At 39.7% G+C, this 19,596-nt stretch overlaps 1 protein-coding gene across 1 annotated transcript in view; it reads right to left on the bottom strand.

Annotated features, from left to right (window-relative positions):
* Nucleotides 1-1,548: 1,548 nt before the first annotated feature.
* Nucleotides 1,549-19,596, bottom strand: part of LOC126456069 (RIB43A-like with coiled-coils protein 2) — a 136,685-nt gene continuing 118,637 nt past the window's right edge. The window contains exons 6-7 of the mRNA XM_050091824.1: nucleotides 2,198-2,304; nucleotides 1,549-1,783 (exon numbers count right to left, since the gene is read on the bottom strand). Of these exons, the coding sequence (XP_049947781.1) occupies nucleotides 1,642-1,783; nucleotides 2,198-2,304 (249 nt within the window). The 3' untranslated portion in view covers nucleotides 1,549-1,641. The remainder of the gene's footprint in view (nucleotides 1,784-2,197; nucleotides 2,305-19,596) is intronic.

Below are 19,596 nucleotides of genomic sequence, written 5' to 3'. Positions count from 1 at the left end.
ACAGGTGTGGAGAAGTGGCTTAGCTACCATCTTGGGGATTGTTTCCAAACTGAATTTTCAGTCTGCAGTGGAAATAAGCCAGGAAGTTTGTCCTGTGGTGCTGCTGCCATTCAACTGAGTCGAAGATAATTTTGACTGTGACTGGTGATGGGTAAAAGTAAAGAAAGATCTTTGGCAGAATCTGCATTCTTTACTTTGAGAGTTTTAAAATTTTAGGAATGTGTTGGGTGGAAGTACTGCAACTGCTATGGCAGAAGAGTTACCAATTTCAGACAACTACTTCAAAAATGCTCTGAAAATTACACCTTTTAGATAAAGCACTCCCTAAAATGTGTCTGTGCTGAAATACTGATAAAACCTTTTCTTATTTCATAAATATTCTCCAGTATTGGCAGATTGAGCTTTCTCCATTGTGCTAAAACAAATAATTGATAATGGAAAACAACTGACTGCCTTGGGGCATGGGGTGTTATTAAAATATACATGTGATAGTGAGATCAAAGTTTGTATTCTCAGTTAAATATAATTGTAATAGTCAGCAAAATGCAAACCTTCACTGCAGAAATAATCTTAGGTCTAAATTTCTTGAAGACAGATTTTGTCTAGGTTCCAAACCCTGCCTTTTGTGGGCAGTGTTAGCACAAGTGAGTTATTCCTGACATTATCATCAACTCACCTTCACAGCTGCAGTTTTACTATTACATGTCTCCTAATTTTCAGACTTCACAGAAGCTCTCTTGCTAACTTCCTGGATTAGCACTTCTGGGAGAAAGGACTATCAGCAAATAAAAGCATGCAGGAGAGTTCCAGTGAAGTTTGGAAGTAGTGGAGAGAGGTTTTTAGAATTAAAGCAGTGAAGACTGGTCAAAAGTAGAATCCAGGTGGCTCAGTTTGGAAGAGCATTGCCTGTGTATTGCAAGTGCCCAGGTTTGAATCTGTCTAACACTTCATCTGGTAGCAAGTTTTATAACAGAGCAGACTGATGCAAGATAAAAAGACTAATTTTGAAACATTGTGTATAGCTCATATCAGTCCATAATATCCTTTAGTGTGGAAATTATACTGCAGGTTTTTTTAAATGCTAAATCTTGTGGCATCTGAGAGAGTAAAAGGAAAGGTAAACAGATCAGTGAATTTGTAAGTGGTAAAGTGGTACACTTGAAGGTAGTATAACTGAGACACCATTGGTCAGCAGGCAACTATAATCTACCACTGGATATGCAGCAGCTGTCATACTGTCTCAGAGATGTAGAATAGCTATTAGATAGTTCTACTATGCAGAAAATAATTTTAAAAAACATGCATAGCACACCACAAAATAAAGGAAATGAAATTAATAATTGTGAAATGGGGATATGCGGGAAGTGTTCATAACGTCAGAGGGTGCCTACATCTTCCTTGTGTGAGATGACCTATAAAATGTGTAAAAACAAATCATTAATTATCTGAAAGATGAATTTAAAGTGAACATACATAAATTTATTAGAATTTTATTACTGATTACAACATAAATTGAAAATGATAGCCCCATGGAGAAGAACTGTCTCATCTGTATGCACACTGGTCACGAAAGCACTCGGCACAAAATTCACAAGCAATCATTCACACAGAGCATGATACATTACATAAATCGGTTTAAATTTACCGTGTAGATCTATTGAACTGATTGTAGTATTCTTCAGACAGCTCATTTGTGAAGACAAATTTTTGTAGATGATGTTGATGTGCTTTTTGTTCTTCAGCGAGCAATTTGTTTTGCTCTAAAAGTTGTCGGTCAAGTTCCCTGGTAAAAATGGAAGAAACAGTAACAGGTAAATCCTCTCTTTATAGCAGATAAAACAATTGAAAATTTGAATTTAGTTTCATTACAACTTTAACACAATTTTAAATTTACATTCACTAGTATCAAAGTTAGTTGCGATATATTGTGCTGGACTCTGACTCAATGACAAGAGTGTGTGTGTGTGTGTGTGTGTGTGTGTGTGTGTGTGTGTGTGTGTTTTTCTAAAATCTTTCCCATTGTATGGACCCATTTAGGTGATGAAAAATGTTTTTGTTTGATGTCTCCATATTTATTATTACTCCTTCATTCTACAAACTATCATTGTGTACTAGGGTAGCAGTTGTTATGTATTTTACACAAAATATCTATTGTCTAAATATCAATAGGAGATTGCAGTATACTGCAGGAGCTTACTTCTGTTTGCGTATTCTGTCTCTGCTCATCATTTCTGCATGTCTTGTAGTTGACATGATCATTTCATCCCACTCTCGCTTTCGTCGAGCTTCTGCCTCCCTATGCAACTGCAACATTGAAATATTACATTTTTGGTAAAAGTTAATTGGAAAATTTAGAAGTCTAACAATAGTAATGAAAGAAAAGCTATCTTTCATTGGCCTTTCTGTTCCTATTGTCATTTTGACATGCTTCAAATAATCATAGGTCAGCTTTGGTATTGTTGTTCTCAGAAAGTGAATTTGAATTGGTTGTGTTTATTCTGAATCCACAGACTGTATTAACATCATACTGTGATTAGTTTCCTGTTCAGAAAGGGAAAGCAACTGGTGATGTTAAACAGTGACTCATTTCTGTTATGGTGAAGATATGGATATGTAAAACAGAGAAAAATGACAGCAATTTCAAAAATGAAGAAGTAATGAAGACGGTAAAAAATGGAAGATTATCCAGGATTATTGTTTTAAGTTGTTGAAGAAAGTGGATGAAAGAGCGGGAATCAGTAGGTGTCCAACATTGACGAAATGCGTGAAAAATATGCAAAAACGTCAAAATTGTTCTTTGTGAGGTGATTACAGGTACATAGGACTATCAGAAGCACAACATATACTGGATGATTAAAAACCTCACACAAGATCAAATTCCATCAGCTGGCTTCTTCTGCCATTTCTTCTCCATGATAAAATACAAGGATACAATTTTATAGGCAGGGCTGTGATGGGTGACTGAACAGGGAAATTTGTCAACACTCTGAGAATAAGGTGCAATGGAATGGGTCTCTATTAATATGGGGGAGGGAGTTCTGTTGTATGACACCCTTCTTTCAACAGCAGACAACTCCAGCTTTGTTCGTTACAGGACACTGAGGTTTAAACATAATTGAGTGATGGCAATTCTCTGACAGATGCCTGAAATGCTGCAATCCATCATTTATTGCAAGGGATTGCAGTTTTTTTTCTGATGTCATCACTCAGTTACATTTAAGCCTCAGTATCTCAAAATGAACAAAACTGGAGGTGTACCACTATTGAAACAAGGCCTTCATATTTCCTACACTTTGTACATTCACTTTCTTGAAATGTGGTGGTAGTGATGTGTCTGTGTTCAGTATTAGAGTTTCCAAGTGAAACAGAGAGTTGAGACATAATTAAGACACATTGATACTCCCATAGAGTGGGGATAGGAAAGGAAGTTGCACAATAATAATCGATGAGAAAAGTAAGATATATGCAGATAGTTGTAATAGTGATAGGAAAAGTCAGTTTAATCTGTTAACCAATCTGTGTATGCAACTCAAGGTTCTACATTAAAGTGTCAATAATAATGCTAAGACTCTGTGTCACTGCTGTGTAAACTTTAAGAATTCATAAAGAGAGCATGTGATTATTATTCCATTGCCAACAGAATTCAAATGAAAAGAAAGAAAAATGTGAGAATAGCAGATGAACAAAAAATATGTAAGAACACACGCACAATTTTTATAGTACTTTTGTCTTTTTTTAAGTATCAACTTTTTAAAAAATTTGCTCTCTTACTAGTGCTTTCTGTCTCTTGAGAATCAAGTGCACCCCAGGATTGAGAATTGTAGCGGCCGCCTAAATACACTATGTGATCAAAAGTATCCGGACACCCCAAAAAAACATACGTTTTTCATATTAGGTGCATTGTGCTGCCACATACTGCCAGGTACTCCATATCAGTGACCTCAGTAGTCGTTAGACATCGTGAGAGAGCAGAAGGTGCGCTCCGCGGAACTCACGGACTTCGAACGTGGTCAGGTGACTGGGTGTCACTTGCGTCATATGTCTGCATGTGACATTTCCGCACTCCTAAACATCCCTAGGTCCACTGTTTCTGATGTGATAGTGAAGTGGAGACACGCACAGCACAAAAGCGTACAGGCCAACCCCATCTGTTGACTGACAGAGACAGCCGACAGTTGAAGAGGGTCGTAATATGTAATAGGCAAGTATCTATCCAGACTGTCACACAGGATTTCCAAACTGCATCAGGATCCACTACAAATATTACCACAGTTTGGAGGGAGGTGAGAAAACTTGGATTTCATGGTCGAGCAGCTGCTCATAAGCTACACATCGCACCAGTAAATGCCGAATGATGCCTTACTTGATGTAAGGAGCGTAAACACTAGACAACTGAGCAGTTGAAAAATGTTATGTGGGGTGACAAGACACGATACACAATGTAGCGATCTGATGGCAGGGTGTGGGTCCGGTGAATGCCCGGTGAATGTCAACTGCCAGCATGTTGGAGTGCTAAGAGAAAAATTCGGAGACGGTGGTGTTACGGTGTGGTCATGTTTTTCATGGAGGCGGCTTGCACCCCTTGTTTTGTGGGGCACTACACAGGACAGGCAAACATGGATGTTTTAAGCACCTTATTGCTTCTCACTGTTGAAGAGCAATTCGGGAATGGGGATTGCATCTTTCAATACGATCAAGGACCTGTTCATAATGCACGTCCTGTGGTGGAGTGATTACATGATAATAACATCACTGTAATGGACTGGCCTGGGCAGGGTCCTGACCTGAATCCTGTAGAACACCTTTGGGATGTTTTGGAACACCGACCTCATGCCGGGCCTCACCAATAGACATCGATACCTCTCCTCAGTGCAGCACTCTGTTAAGAATGAGCCGCCATTCTCCAAAAAACCTACAAGATTGGAAGCTGTCATCTAGGTTAAGGGTGGGCCAACGCCATACTGAATTCCAGCATTACCAATGGAGGGCAACATGAACTTGTAAGTCATTTTCAACCATGTGTCCAGATACTCTTGATCACATAGTGTAGATCACATGTGCACTACACAATAGGGGCTGCTACCCAGGTGGCTGATCATGTGTGGAGTACACGCAAAATTTCTTTTAACTTTAGAAACTCTCCATCAATTCAAGACAACAGTAGCTGTAGGAGACACTGAGGTATTAGGGTTATATTCAAAGAAAGAGCACGAAACAATTTAAATCCTATTGATAAACTGCTAAAGCATTCATAACAAAGTCCCAGAGTTTGAAGCATTTTTAAAAAGATGGTGGAGCTCATATAGTATTAGAAACAGTAATATAGCTAAAACCCAAAATTGACAGCAGTGAGATTTTTGGGTCAGTCTAAATATTTTTCGAAAGGATCAGCTAACAGGAAATGGAGCTGGTGTATTTGTTGAAGTAGGCAAGAAATTCAAATCCACCAAAATAGAAACTGAAGCTGTGTGTGAAATGATTTGGTCAAGACCCAGTGGACATAAACCAGTATTTGAATGTTTCTATTGACAATCATACTCACTTGTGGGTGTAACTAAGATCTTTAGAGAAAACTTCAGTTTGCTAGAACGAACATACCCCAATCATGATGTCATAATTGGAGGAGACTTCAAGCATCCAAAAATGGAAAAATTACAGGTTTGTAAATGATGTGTGTGACAAGACATCCTGAATGCCTTCTCTTAAAAGTACTTGGAACAGATAGTTCAGGAGCCCACTCGTATCTGACCTGTTTGAGAATGCCTGTATTGAAACGTATTGGTAACCATGTGGTTGTTATTACTTTGCTTTACTCTACATGTGGCAAGGGCCTTATTGAACATATGCCTGCTCCACGAGCCTCTTCCATTTCTTGCTGTTGAGTGCACTGTTTGTCCATTTGGCACTGACGTTCGTTCTAGCTGTGTCGTCCTGCAAGTCATCTTGTCACATAATTCTGTGTCTTCCTCTTCTTATCGTTTCATCAATTGTTCTACAGAATTCTGTTCTAGATAGTCTATTGTAGTGCCCCCAGAATTTTACAAAAGTCTGGAGTCACTTGTGTTCCAGCCACTTCGAACACACATTATTTTGAAGTGGGTTGTAGCATAAACAGATACACACTGCCGCAGAACGTTATTTGTGCAGGCTAACCGAGAAAGAAGAGCAAAACCGGGCCAACAAGTGATGCGCTCAGTTGCAGCAAAGAAAAAAGAAAAACTTCTGGCCCAGAATTCTGTGGATGAATTTCATGCACGAAAAACGTTGGTGAGTTCTGGAGAGACAACAGAAGGAAAAAAAAAAGATTATTATTAATAGTGACTTGGTCTCAAGCAGACGGTCATGTATATTTGTATTGTATCATTGAGGAAAAATGTTGTTTAATTTGGTTGAATTCAGTTGTGGGCGAATGCCCTAAGTAAGTGTGTGCAGTGAAATGGTGTAGCAGTTAAATGGTGTATTGAATTTTGAATATAGAATATGTTAACAGCAACTGAATTTTTAGAGAGTCTTTATTTGGACTAGATAATAGGATTTTGGAATAGTAGATGAATTTTCCCCTTCTTCAAAATATAGAATCTTCGGAGAAGAGTTTGATGCAAGCAGAAGACGCCGGAGTTGCGAGGAAGCCGAGCCTGTATCCGGCATTCAAGTAAGTTCACACTGATAGTCCAAGGAGCGCGGCTCTAAGTTTCAGAGAAGATACAATGGGGCACCACACTATTCATCATCATTTTTGCTGTGTGACCTGCCCAGTTCAACCTTCTCTTCTTTAGCACTTCAATGATGGGTACAGTTTTTGTACAACTCCCTTAATCCTTCATTTTTTTAATCATCTATTCCACGTTATTTTCGTCATAGAAAAGTCCAAAAAATTTTCTTTACTACTTTTGTTTGGCTATTAATAGTTATCTTTGACCACTTTCTAAATATTAAGCTTCACAAGTGTATATAGATCAAGGCAGTCAGATAGATGCAGTATTTCATAACTTCTGAATAGCATTTGACTTTGTATCATGCCAATGATCATTAACAAAAGTATGATTTATGTTATTCCAACATTCTGTTGATAAAATAACCACAAACTCAGTTTTTATTATTATTTATTCAGTTTATTCAGGCTCTTGTCATAGTTGTGTACAACTCCTTGGTGGTGCCTGGCTTTGAATACTAACTTTCATTCTCAAAATTTTGTCTGTATTTCAAGTATTATTGTATTATTTTCATACCACATTTCTCATGTAGATCTGTTTTATAAAGCCTTTAGAGTACGTGTACATATATCACTGGAATTATGCTGTTACACACAATTGAAACATAGGCAATGGTTCGAGAATGAACATTAACATTCAAAACTAGTTACTACCAAGAAATTATATGAAACTTTGACAGAAATCTGAATAAATAATAATAAAAAGTATTATATTGGGTATAAAACAGAATTTATGACTGGATTGAGGGATTCTTGGTAAGGAGGACACAGCATGTTATCTGGGATGGAGAGTCATCGACAGACGTGGAAGTAACATTAAGTATGCCCTAAGAAAGTGTGTTGCGACACTCGTTGTTCATATTGTATGATAATGACCTGGCAGACAATATTAATAGCAACATCAGGCTTTTTGCAGATGATGCAGTTATCTATAATGAAGTACTGTCAGAAAAGATTTTGTATTATTTAAAGTTGTGCAAAGATTTGCAATTTGCTTTTAGTGTATGACAATGTAAATTTACACTATTAACTAGAATATTAGTGATTTAAAATTAGAATCTGTCATCTTATACAAGTACCTGAGTGTAACAATTAGTAGGGATATGAAGTGGAATGATCACCTTGGCTCAGTCATAGGTAAGGCAGGTATCAGCAGTTTATAGAGTGGTTTGCTTAGAAGTCACTTTGCATCCTATCTTAGAATACTGCTCAAATGTGTGGAAGCCACACAAAATAGAACAACAAGGGATACTGAATGTGTACAGAGAAGGGCAGCACAAATGGTGGCAGGCTTGAGTATCTCGAGAGAGATTCATGTAGATGTTGAAATATATGAGTTGAAGACAGAGAGAAATCATTCCTTGAACATGTAAGGGAAGAATCCAGAGATATTCTTCAGTGTGCTGCGTATTGCTTCTGTAGTGACCGTGAAGACAAAATTAGACTAATTAGAGCACTACAGAAGTTTAAAGCCTTTCTTCCCCATTCCATACGAGGTTGGAATGGGAAGAAAGCCTAATGTGTTGTACCATGCTAAGTATTGTATGAAGTAGTTTGCAGAGTATGCACGCAGATGTAAATGAAATTCAGATAATTTACACCTCAACCACCAGTTAGTGGCAAGTTCGCTTATTTCAAAGGAAACTGTGTGTCAGAAGAGTAATACCAAATTCAGAAACAAGTCAAAAACAGTTCACCTTGCCTTAATTATGTCACTCATTTGAAACCATTATAAATACACCCTTCCGCACCCCAAAAAAGCTCAGAGTAAGATTAATGTATGTAGGTGGACTTGGACAACACTGCTGTAGATACTGTTCATGTCTCTTTGACTGCTGCATGCTCCAGTTTGTTGTCTCAAATAAGTAGTCTCTGAGAATTGGAGCACATTAGAAATTAAGTAACTTCAACATGCCACATCTTCTCCATGATTTTAGTCATATGTTTGTAGTGCTGAATACTCTATGTGATCGAAAGTATCCGGACACCTGGCTGAAAATGACTTACAAGTTCGTGGCACCCTCCACTGGTAATGCTGGAATTCAGTATGGTGTTGGCCCACACTTAGCCTTGATAACAGCTCCCACTCTTGCAGGCATAGTTCAGTCAGATGCTGGAAGGTTTCTTGGGGAATGGCAGCCCATTCTTCACTGAGTGCTCCACTGAGTAGAGATATTGATGTCAGTTGGTGAGGCCTGGCACGAAGTCGGCATTCCAAAACATCCCAAAGGTGTTCTACTGCATTCAGGTCAGTACTCTGTGCAGGCCAGTCCATTACAGGGATGTTAATGTAATGTAACCATTCTGCCACAAGCCATGCATTATGAACAGGTACTTGATCGTGTTGGATGATGCAATTGCCATCCCCGAATTATTCTTCCACTGTGGGAAGCAACAAGGTGCTTAAAACATCAATGTGTGCTGTGATAGTGCCACACAAAGCAACACCACCGCCTCTGAATTTTACTGTTGGCACTGCACACACTGGCAGATGACGTTCACCGGGCATTCGCCATACCCACTGTGCCATTAGATTGCCACATTGTGTACTGTGATTCTCACTCCACACAACATTTTTTCACTGTTCAATCATCCAGTGTTTACATTCCTTCCACCAAGCGAGGTGTTGTTTGACATTTACTGGCATGATGTGTAGCTTATGAGCAGCTGCTCGACCATGAAATCCAAGTTTTCTCACCTCCCGCCTAACTGTCATAGTACTTGCAGTGGATCCTGATGCTGTGTGGAATTCCTGTGTGATGGTCTGGATAGATGTCTGTGTATTACACATTATGACCCTCTTCAACTGTTGGCGGTCTCTGTCAGTCAACAGACATGGTCCGCCTGTATGCTTTTGTGCTGTACGTGTCCCTTCATGTTTCAACTTGAGTATCACATTGGAAATAGTGAACCTAGGGATGTTTAGGAGTGACACTTAATCACCTGACCACGTTCGAAGTCTGTGAGTTCTGCAGAGCACCCCATTCTGCTCTCTCACGATGCCTAATGACTACTGAGGTTGCTGATATGGAGTATTTGGCAGTAAGTGGCAGCAGAGTATACCTAATAGGATAATGTATGTTTTTGGGGGTGTCCGGATACTTTTGAGGACATAGTGGATGTTCAGTAATTTCATGTAAGCTAGTGTATAATCACTTTACTGGCATAAGATGATACAAAAGGCTAATTTAAAAATGTGATCTGGGTTCTCTCTCTTTCATAACCAAAGAAATCAGTCATAATCCTGGGCCTCTTGAGAATCCAGTAACTCTATACATGAGTAAGAACTAAAATTCAGTTCATCCCTAGCGCTACATGATATTTATTTTCCCAGGTGCTGGGAATGAATTCCTTTTCCCAGGTGCTAAGCGTGATACAATGGCTTTCTTTATCCATGCATGTGGTACTTATAATTTGGCAGGGATTGCAGGAATGCCTTATATAATTGACTCGGACACACTTATCAGCCATGCAACACTTACGACATTGTCATTTTAAGGAGTTAAAGAACTTAAAGATTCTTGTCTTCAGATTGCTAAAATTAAGCAGCAAGCATAACTTCTGTCGAATAAGAACCTCAAGAACCACTCCAATCATTCACCTTCAGAATGTTGTCCCTCATAATTATCTTTGGTAAACCATAAATGCATCTTGAATGGTAAAAGTGAATGCACACAGCATGTGACAGCAAGGGTTGCAACACTCAGGATACTGCTCTGAGGGCCACTATTCAGCCCCAACCTCTCCAACTTGACTTTCCGAAATCAGTATCTGAAGTAAAAATGTTACTAGAAGAACTGTATCAAAATGAGATGTCCACAGAAGCTCCACTGGTAGAGCAGTCTGAGGGTATTGTGTCTCCAAGGGATATCATTAGATCGAGATTCAAAAAAAGGTACACACAAGGTTGCAGTCTCTAGTAAGATTAAGAGATCAGTGGTGGAATGATACTTCCTGAAACTGTACTGGAAGAGACTATGGAAATCATGTGAATTGAAAAAGGCAAACAAGACAGCTGTTCATCGTGTGCTCCACAGCCTTTGTGATGCAGATGGCGAAAGTAACACTAAGACAACTACTGGGGCTACGTATGGTCTTTCCCGGGTGTCAGGAGGGGCATTCAGGGTGTAAAACTTCAAAAGTCAATGACATCTCCTGTCATACAAATGCAGCTGAACAGGGGTACAAGAATTTCATTATCAGCTTCTGTGAAGTGCTGCAACATGGCATAATGGATTTTATTGTGGCCAGGTGTTGTGTCATGAGCTGTGAACATAGCCACATGCAGTGCCCACAAAGAATAATGATGTAAAATTCATCATTTTTGAAACCTTAAACCCAGCTGCCGATCTTGACAATGACTCTGTGATGGCAGTGGTAGTCACTCTAGAGAAGTGCTTTGCTTGTGTCTGCTTTTGGGCACTGTTCAATCTGCTATCCAGACTGAGAATTAATCTACAGACTGCAAATCATTATCAACTTCTACAGGGTCAGCAAGGATTGGAGTGCATACTAAGAGATGATTGGCATAGTAGTACTGAAGAGTGTATTGTGCTCCATATTCAGAAAATCAGTATGGAAACTATTTCATCAGTAAGACTTGTCTTTGTGTGCCAAATTATTTTGCTGCAGAGAGTGTAAGCATACAGCAGTTGTAAAAGGAGGAGGGGGGGGGGGGGGGGGATTGGAGGAGGGACTGGTTGTTCCCTTCTAGTAAATTTCATAATCTATGGCTTCTTTACGATAGATTATCTTTGGTGATAACTGACACTACTGAAATATGGAGAGAGAATTTTCAAACCTGTTTTTTCTGTTTATGTCTTTACTTTGGTGGTGATGTTATTGCTGGTTATCGGAGTGGAAGCAATTGCTTTAAAAGTGCACAGGTAGGAAAATATATTTGCTTTTGTGGTACTTATCAACTTTTTTAATCATAGTATTTAACCATTCCAAATGATGAAGTGAAAGTGGCTGGATTTTTAACTTCACCAGGCCGTTAGAGAGAGTATTAATCAGATTTAAAAGATATAACTAGAAAGGCATTATACATTTTTAAAAAGAAAAAAGAAATAAAAAATGATGACTTACTGTGAAGAAATTATCCAAATGGCATGTAAATCAGTAGATGTAATGTAAACAAACAAATGATTAGTTTCAGAAAAATTGGATGATTTATTGAAGGATAAGAGATTCACAAATTGAGAAAGTCTCTAATGCATTGGTCAATGTCTGGTCCTTATACAAATAGTTATTCAGATTGGTAATAATTGATAGATTCGTTTGATGTCTTCCTGAGGGATATCATGCCAAATTCAGTCCAGTTGGCATGTTAGAGCATCAAAATCCCAAACTTGTTGTAGTGTGCTGCCCACAATGCTCCAAACATTGTCAATTGAGGGAAGATCCACAACATTGCTAGCCAACACAGGGCTTTGCAAGCACAAAGACAAGCAGAAGAAACTCTTACCACATGCAGGCAGGCATTGTCTTGCTGAAATGTAAGCCATGGATGGCTTGCCATGAAGGGTAACAAAACAGGGCGCAGAATATCACAACATACTGCTGCACTGCAAGTTTGCTACTGAAACACCTTTGGCCTGGAATCTCATTGGTTGGAGTAGAATTTTCTTCGGTGATGAGTCTAGCTTTGAACTGAGTCCTGATGACCAGTGAAGACGTCTGGAGACACCCCGGACAGTGGGGGGATACTAACTTGACTGTCGCCAATCTTTCAGCCCACAGCCAGGAGTGATGAACTGGGCTTTCATATCTGTGGCACCCTTACAGAACAGCAGTGCATCTAATCCTCACCCACACATGTTGAGAATTCCTACAGCTTGTTTTCATGCTTGCCAAACCCTACCTTGGCCAGCAGGGTCATCAGATCTTTCCACGATTGAGAAAGTTTGGAGCATTACGGGCATGGCCCTCCAACCAGCTTGGGATTTTGATGATCTAATGTGCTGGATTTTGCTCTATATCCCTCTTGAGGACATCCAACAACTTCGTCAAACAATGCCAAGCCATATAACTGCTTGCATAAGAGCCAGGCGTGGAGCAACACATTACTGATGTGCTCAATTTGTAAAGGTATTTTTCTTGAATAAATCATCCAATTTTTCTGAAATTATAATAATTTGTTTGTGTATACATGTACATCACATCTACTAATTTCTGTCCCATTCAGGTAGTTCCTTCATTGTGCACCATTTGAACAATCCAATGTGGGTAGCTAGAGTTATTGATATTGGCTTATCTGTTACCCACAGAAACAATATTGACAAGAATAAAAGAACATAGTGCAACAGCAGTTGATCATTTATTGCTAAATCCAGCAGTCTTACAAGAAATAAAAGTGAGAATCATAATAAATATTCTGTCTCACCAAAATTATTAAGCAGCAGCAACAACTCTTCCCGGACAATGAAGATTAGCAAAGAAGAGAACAGTGCAGCTTCATAGATCCCTAAATGTGGACACAGTCACACTATTCAGAGAGAATTTACTGAATGAACAATGGAAATAAACTTATGATGGGCACACAATAGATAATAAATTTAATTATTTCTGAAAAATATTCATGCAACTCTGCATTCTCTACTACAAGTACAGGAAAGTTATATTAGAAACTAAGAGGAAGGGCAGCTAACATCTGGGATAAAAATTTTTTTCAGCAGGAAGTGAAACCTTTATTTAAGGTAGATGGCTAGCTTAAATTCAGATTTAAAGATACAAAGAAGTAATACTGCAAAATTTTAACCATTCATCAAAAATATAGAAGATTGTACTACACACAAAAATTATAAAATTCCACAAACAAGATGAAAACAATTTTAAGGTATTATTAAGCATGAAATGAATAAACTTGAAGACAAAATATTCAACATCTGGATGACAGTAACTGTGAGACATGATATGTTAGATTCAAAACTTGCCACCAACTGAAATGAACAGTAGCATAAATCACAAGGATAAACAAGTGGATCCACTTGCAGTCTTCAGTTTGGCCAACTCAACTGTTACAGAGATCCCAAAAATAATTACATCTGTAGCCAATCCCTAGGAATGGAGGGGTGGCTATGATATCAGAATGGCAGGCAGTGGAGGGCTGAGGCATGGTAGCTGTTTTCAGGCAGGGGATGAATTTGTTGCCATTTGTAAGCAGATAGAAATCACCCGACTATTATCAAACAATTGGATGCTCTTGCAAATGGGACTGTTGGGGAGTCTACGAAGACATTGTACCAGAGATACCAAAGATACCTCAAGTACTATCCTCTCCTGTAGATACTGTCTTTTTTGCAGGAAATACAAGTCTGATCATTACTCACGCACATGACTGAGAGTGGTGTGTCATTGGTTAAGTCCAGGTGTCCTGTGTAGGGGAGACAGAGACCAGGGACAACTCAGGATATTGCACCATCCAACTAACCAACTGGTTCGAGGTGCTGTCTTCCACTGACACTGAAGCTGAGCCAATGAGACTCGCCTCATCTGATGGGAAACCTGCTGTGTCCTGTGTCAACTGGTGGTGATGCAAAGGGGTGGGATCTATTAGTCATTAGCAGTTCAAATGTGTGGTAAATAATTGTACCCCACACAGAGATGGCACCAAGAGATGGGAAGGAACACTAGGTGCACTCAGTGTGTGTGTGCCAGGAGACATGTTGAAGAGGCTATTCCGGCAGCCATTTAAGGAACAGGGTGCCTCCAACTGTAGATTCGAACTACATGCTGGAATGAACTATGCCTGTCATCACGGATCTCAGGTCATACTTGGATCATGCCAGTGACTAGTAGAGAAGGCTGAGAACACTAGCCTTGCTCAAGGAGTTTCAGTGAAACTCACAATATGCAGAATTGTCCCCAGAACAGGTTGTGGCCCCTGGTTCTTAGTTGAGTGGATGGCATGAACCAGAGACTGAAGATTCTGTGACAAGCTAGGCTGTGACTTCCCAAACTTGTGCTGTAGGTTTGAGAATTGTAGGGTCTCATAAATGGATCAGGTGTGTGCTACACAGCAGAGGCTGCTACGCAGGTAGCTGACTGCATGATTAGGTGACTCTCCATCCACTCTATACAATAATACTTGTTGAAAATCTGTTAAGTATTAGTGTATGGTCTAAAGAAGTGCCTCCAACAGGTGATATTATTAAAATCCTAGAGGTTAACTGCTGAAGCATTCCCAGCAAAGTACCACAGTTTGAAGCACTCCTAAGAAGCAGTGAAGCTTTCATAATACTAGGCACTGAAAGCTGGTTAAAACTTGAAGTTGATAGTAGTCAGATCTTTATGAAAATGAAGGTGTACACCCAAAGGACATGGAAATGGGAAGCTGTATGTGAGATTGTTTAGGCAAGACCTAGTATCAAGGGGGCATAAAATTATAATGGATCCTACTGTGCACCACACTCACCCAATATAACCAAAAGCTTTAGAGGAAACGTCAGTTCGCTTGTATATAAGTTACCTGCAATCACTGGAGGAGACTACCCATCCTCTTTGAGAATGTCCACACTGACATTGGTGTCTGTGACCAGGAGACAATTATAGCAGTGAGTATCAGAGTACAAAGGGCAACTAAAACAAGTAGGAAGATTTATATGTCTAGCAAACTAGTCAAAGAAGCAATAGTGTCATACCTGAATGAGAAACTTTAAACTTTTAGCTTAGGACATGAGCATGTGGAACAACTATGGCTCAACTGTAAAAGAATAATGACCATGCACTGGATAGAGGTGTTTCCTTACAACAGTTTATGATGGAAGAGATCCTACATGGTTTACAGTCACTGTATAACAACTTCTAAAGAAACAGGGACTATTGCATAACAGATGTAAATCAGAGCATAGAGCCATAGATAGAGAGATGCTGAAAGGAAAGCTTTTGGGTGTCAAGAGACCAACTTGTGAAGCCTTCAGTGACTACCACAGCAGAATATTGTCAAAAGATCTTTCACAAAACTCAAAGTAATTCTTGTCTATATAAAGACTGTTACTGACACACAAGTTAATGTCCAGTCAGCCCTGGATAAGGCAAGGAAATAACACTGGGAGAGGCTAGGCAAAAGCAGTATTTCCTTTACAAAGGAAAATCTGGGGAAGTGCCCCAGCTCAATTCTTGTACCATTAAAAATATGTGTGAAATAGATATTACTGTCAGTGGCATTGATAAACATCTGAAATCATTAAAACTGAACAAAGCCTCAGGGTCCAGTGGGATCCCTATCAGATTTTACACTCGATTTGCAGTTGAGTTAGCCCCTGTGGTAACTGCAGTCTATGATAAATACCTTGAACAAAAACTGTGTCCAGTACTGGAAGAAATTACAGGTCACACCTGTCTGCAAGAAGCATAGCAGAAAAGGTCCATGAAACGACTGTCCAATATCCTCGATACTCATCTGTTGTAGAATCTTAGAACATATTCTGAACTCAAACATAACAAGGTATATTGAACAGAATTACCATACTGATCACCGTAGATTTCAAAAACATCGATCATGTGAAACCCAACTAAGACTTTTCTCACATGACACCGTGAAAGCCATGGATGAAGGTAGTCAGGTGGATGCAGTATTTCTTGATATCCAGAAAGCATTTGACTCAGTACCACACCTACACTTATTGTCAAAAGTATGATTATATGGGGTATCAAGTGAAATTTGTGACTAGATTCAGGACTTTTTGGTAGGGAGGATGCAGCATGGTATCTTAGATGGAGAGTCATCATCAGATGTAGAAGTAACTTCGGGTATGCCCCAGGGAAGTGTGTTGCTGTTTATGTAGTATATTAATGACCTTGCAGACTATATCAATAGTAATCTCAGACTTTCTGCAGATGATGCAGTTATCTTTAATGAAGTATTATTTGAAAGATGCTACATAAATATTCCTGTCAGATCTTGATAAGATTTTGAAGTGGTGAAAGATTGGCAACTTGCTTTGAATGTTCAGAAATGTGAAATTGTAGACTTAAAAAAAAAAAAAAATTGTCCTACAAATATAGCATCAGTGAGTCACAGTTGGAATTGGTGAACTGGATGTAACACTTAGTAGGGATGTAAAATGGAACAATCACATAGGCTTACGAGAGCATCGGTTCTCTTGTCATTTTTGTTCAAATATATGGTATATGCAAGTGCTTGGCCTCAAATGAAAATGGGAATTCCAGATAGCCAAGCATTTATAAAAATGTAGCATTTTTGACACAGATTAGGGGAGACTTGAACTAATCAAAAAAAGTTTTGCATCACCCTGGTTCCTAGAATTCTTGAAGATAAATGTTGACTGTGGATGTTGAATCACAGACACAGTTCCTTTGACTGTTCAGAGATGCCACTAAACCCAATGTTGTTTGGACATGAAGGAGATACAGAGAGACAAGAACTGTCGATGACATGCCTCGCTCAGGCCACCCAAGGGCTACTACTGCAGTGGATGACCGCTATCTATGGAATATGGCTCAGAGGAACCCTGACAACAACACCACCATGTCGAGCGGGGGCTGTTTTGGGGGAGGAGGAATGGGGAAGGAAGTCAGTTGTGCCCTTTCAAAGGAACCATCCTGGCATTTGCCTGGAGCGATTTAGGGAAATCACAGAAAACCTAAATCAGGATGGCCAAATACGGGATTGAACCATCATCCTCCCGAATGCAAATCCAGTGTGCCAGCCACTGTGCCACCTCGCTCATTCCACCATGTTGAATAATGCTCTTGTGCAGCTACAGGACGTTGTGTTAAGACTCAAACTGTGTGCAATAGTCTGCATGATGTGCAACTTCACTCTCAACGGCCATGGTGAGGTCCACCTTTGCAACCATGACACCATGCAGATGGACCCAAAACATGCTGAATGGACCGCTCAGGATTGGCATAATGTTCTGTTCACTGATGAGTGTCGCATATGCTTTCAACCAGACAATCGTTGGAGATTCAGCCAGACAATCATTGGAGACGTGTTTGGAGGCAACCCAGTCAGGCTGAACGCCTTAGACATACTGTCCAGCAAATGCAGCAAAGTGGAAGTTCCCTGATGTTTTGGGGTGGCATTATGTGGGGCCAATGTATACCGCTGGTGTTCATGGAAGGCACTGTAATGGCTGTACAATGCGTGATTGCCATCCTCTGACCGATAGTGCAACCGTATCAGCAGCATATTGGCGAGGCATTTGTCTTCAATGACGACAATTTGTGTCCCCATTGCGCACATCTTGTGAATGACTTCCTTCAGGATAATGACATTGCTCGACTAGAGTCACCAGCATCTTCTCCACACATGAACCCTATTGAACATGTCTGGGATGGATTGAAAAGGGCTGCTTATGGACAATGTGACCCATCAACCAGTCTGAGGGATCTACGCCGAATCGCCGTTGAGGAGTGGGACAATCTGGACCAACAGTGCCTTGATGAACTTGTAGATAGTGTGCCATGATGAATACCAGCATGCATAAATGCAAGAATTTGTGCTACTGTGTATAAGAGGTACTGGTGTGTACAGCAATCTGGACCACCACCTCTGAAGGTCTTGCTGTATGATGGTACAAAATGCAATGTGTGGTTTTCATGAGCAATAAAAAGGGTGGAAATGATGTTTATGTTGATCTCTATTCCAATTTTCTGTACAGGTTCTGGAACTCTTGGAACGAATGTGATGTGAAACTTATTTTGATGTGTGTAGTTCCTTGACAGTGGTTGAAGAAGTGGTAAAAGTACAGCATACACAAAGACTCTGGAATATAACTTTCCAAGAAGGGGCTGTAATGAAAGCACACAGAACTTCATATTCCATTAGTTTAATTTTGATCTTTAAGCTGTCCTCGGCAGCAGCAAGTCATCAATGGGTTTGGTGCTGGTAAAATCAGCCCATCAAGAGAACAAGATATCATATCCAGAGATTGTGAACCCATTATTGTGGCCAAGATAGATACGAAGCCCACGCCTACCACAACAGTACAAGTCTATATGCCAACTAGCTCCGCAGATGATGAAGAGATTGATGAAATGTATGATGAGGTAAAAGAAATTATTCAGATAGTGAAGGGAGACGAAAATTTAATAGTCATGGGTGACTGGAACTTGATAGTAGGAAAAGGAAGAGAAGGAAACGTAATAGGTGAATACAGAATGGGAGTAAGGAATGAAAGAGGAAGCCGCCTGATAGAATTTTGCACAGAGCATGACTTAATCATAGCTAACACTTGGTTCAAGAATCATAAAAGAAGGTTGTATACATGGAAGAAGCCTGGAGATTCTGGAAGGTCCAAGATAGATTATATAATGGTAAGACAGAGATTCAGGAACCAAGTTTTAAATTGTAAGACATTTCCAAGGGCAGATGTGGACTCTGACCACAATCTATTGGTTATGAACTGTAGATTAAAACTGAAGAAACTGCAGAAAGGTGGGAATTTGAGGAGATGGGACCTGGATAAACTGAAAGAACCAGACGTTGTAGAGAGCTTCAGGGAGAGCATTATGGAATGATTGACAAGAATGGGGGAAAGAAATACAGTATAAGAAGAGTGGGTAGCTTCTAGAGATGAAATAGTGAAGATAGCAGGGGATCAAGTAGGTAAAAAGATGAGGGCTAGTAGAAATCCTTGGGTAACAGAAGAGATACTGAATTTAATTGATGAAAGGAGAAAATATAAAAATACAGTAAATGAAGCTGGCAAAAAGGAATACAAATGTCTCAAAAATGAGATCGACAGGAAGTGCAAAATGGCTAAGCAGGGATGGCTAGAGGACAAATGTAAGGACGTAGAGGTGCGTATCACTAGGGGTAAGATGGATACTGCCTACAGGAAAATTAAAGAGACCTTTGGAGAAGGAGAACCACTTGCATGAATATCAGGAGCTCAGATGGAAACCCTGTTCTA

The sequence above is a fragment of the Schistocerca serialis genome, chromosome 2, assembly GCF_023864345.2.
Source record: "Schistocerca serialis cubense isolate TAMUIC-IGC-003099 chromosome 2, iqSchSeri2.2, whole genome shotgun sequence".
In the NCBI taxonomy this organism is placed as follows: domain Eukaryota; kingdom Metazoa; phylum Arthropoda; class Insecta; order Orthoptera; family Acrididae; genus Schistocerca; species Schistocerca serialis.
Note: the sequence above shows the minus strand (reverse complement) of the source record. Positions and strands in the feature narration are given on the sequence as shown.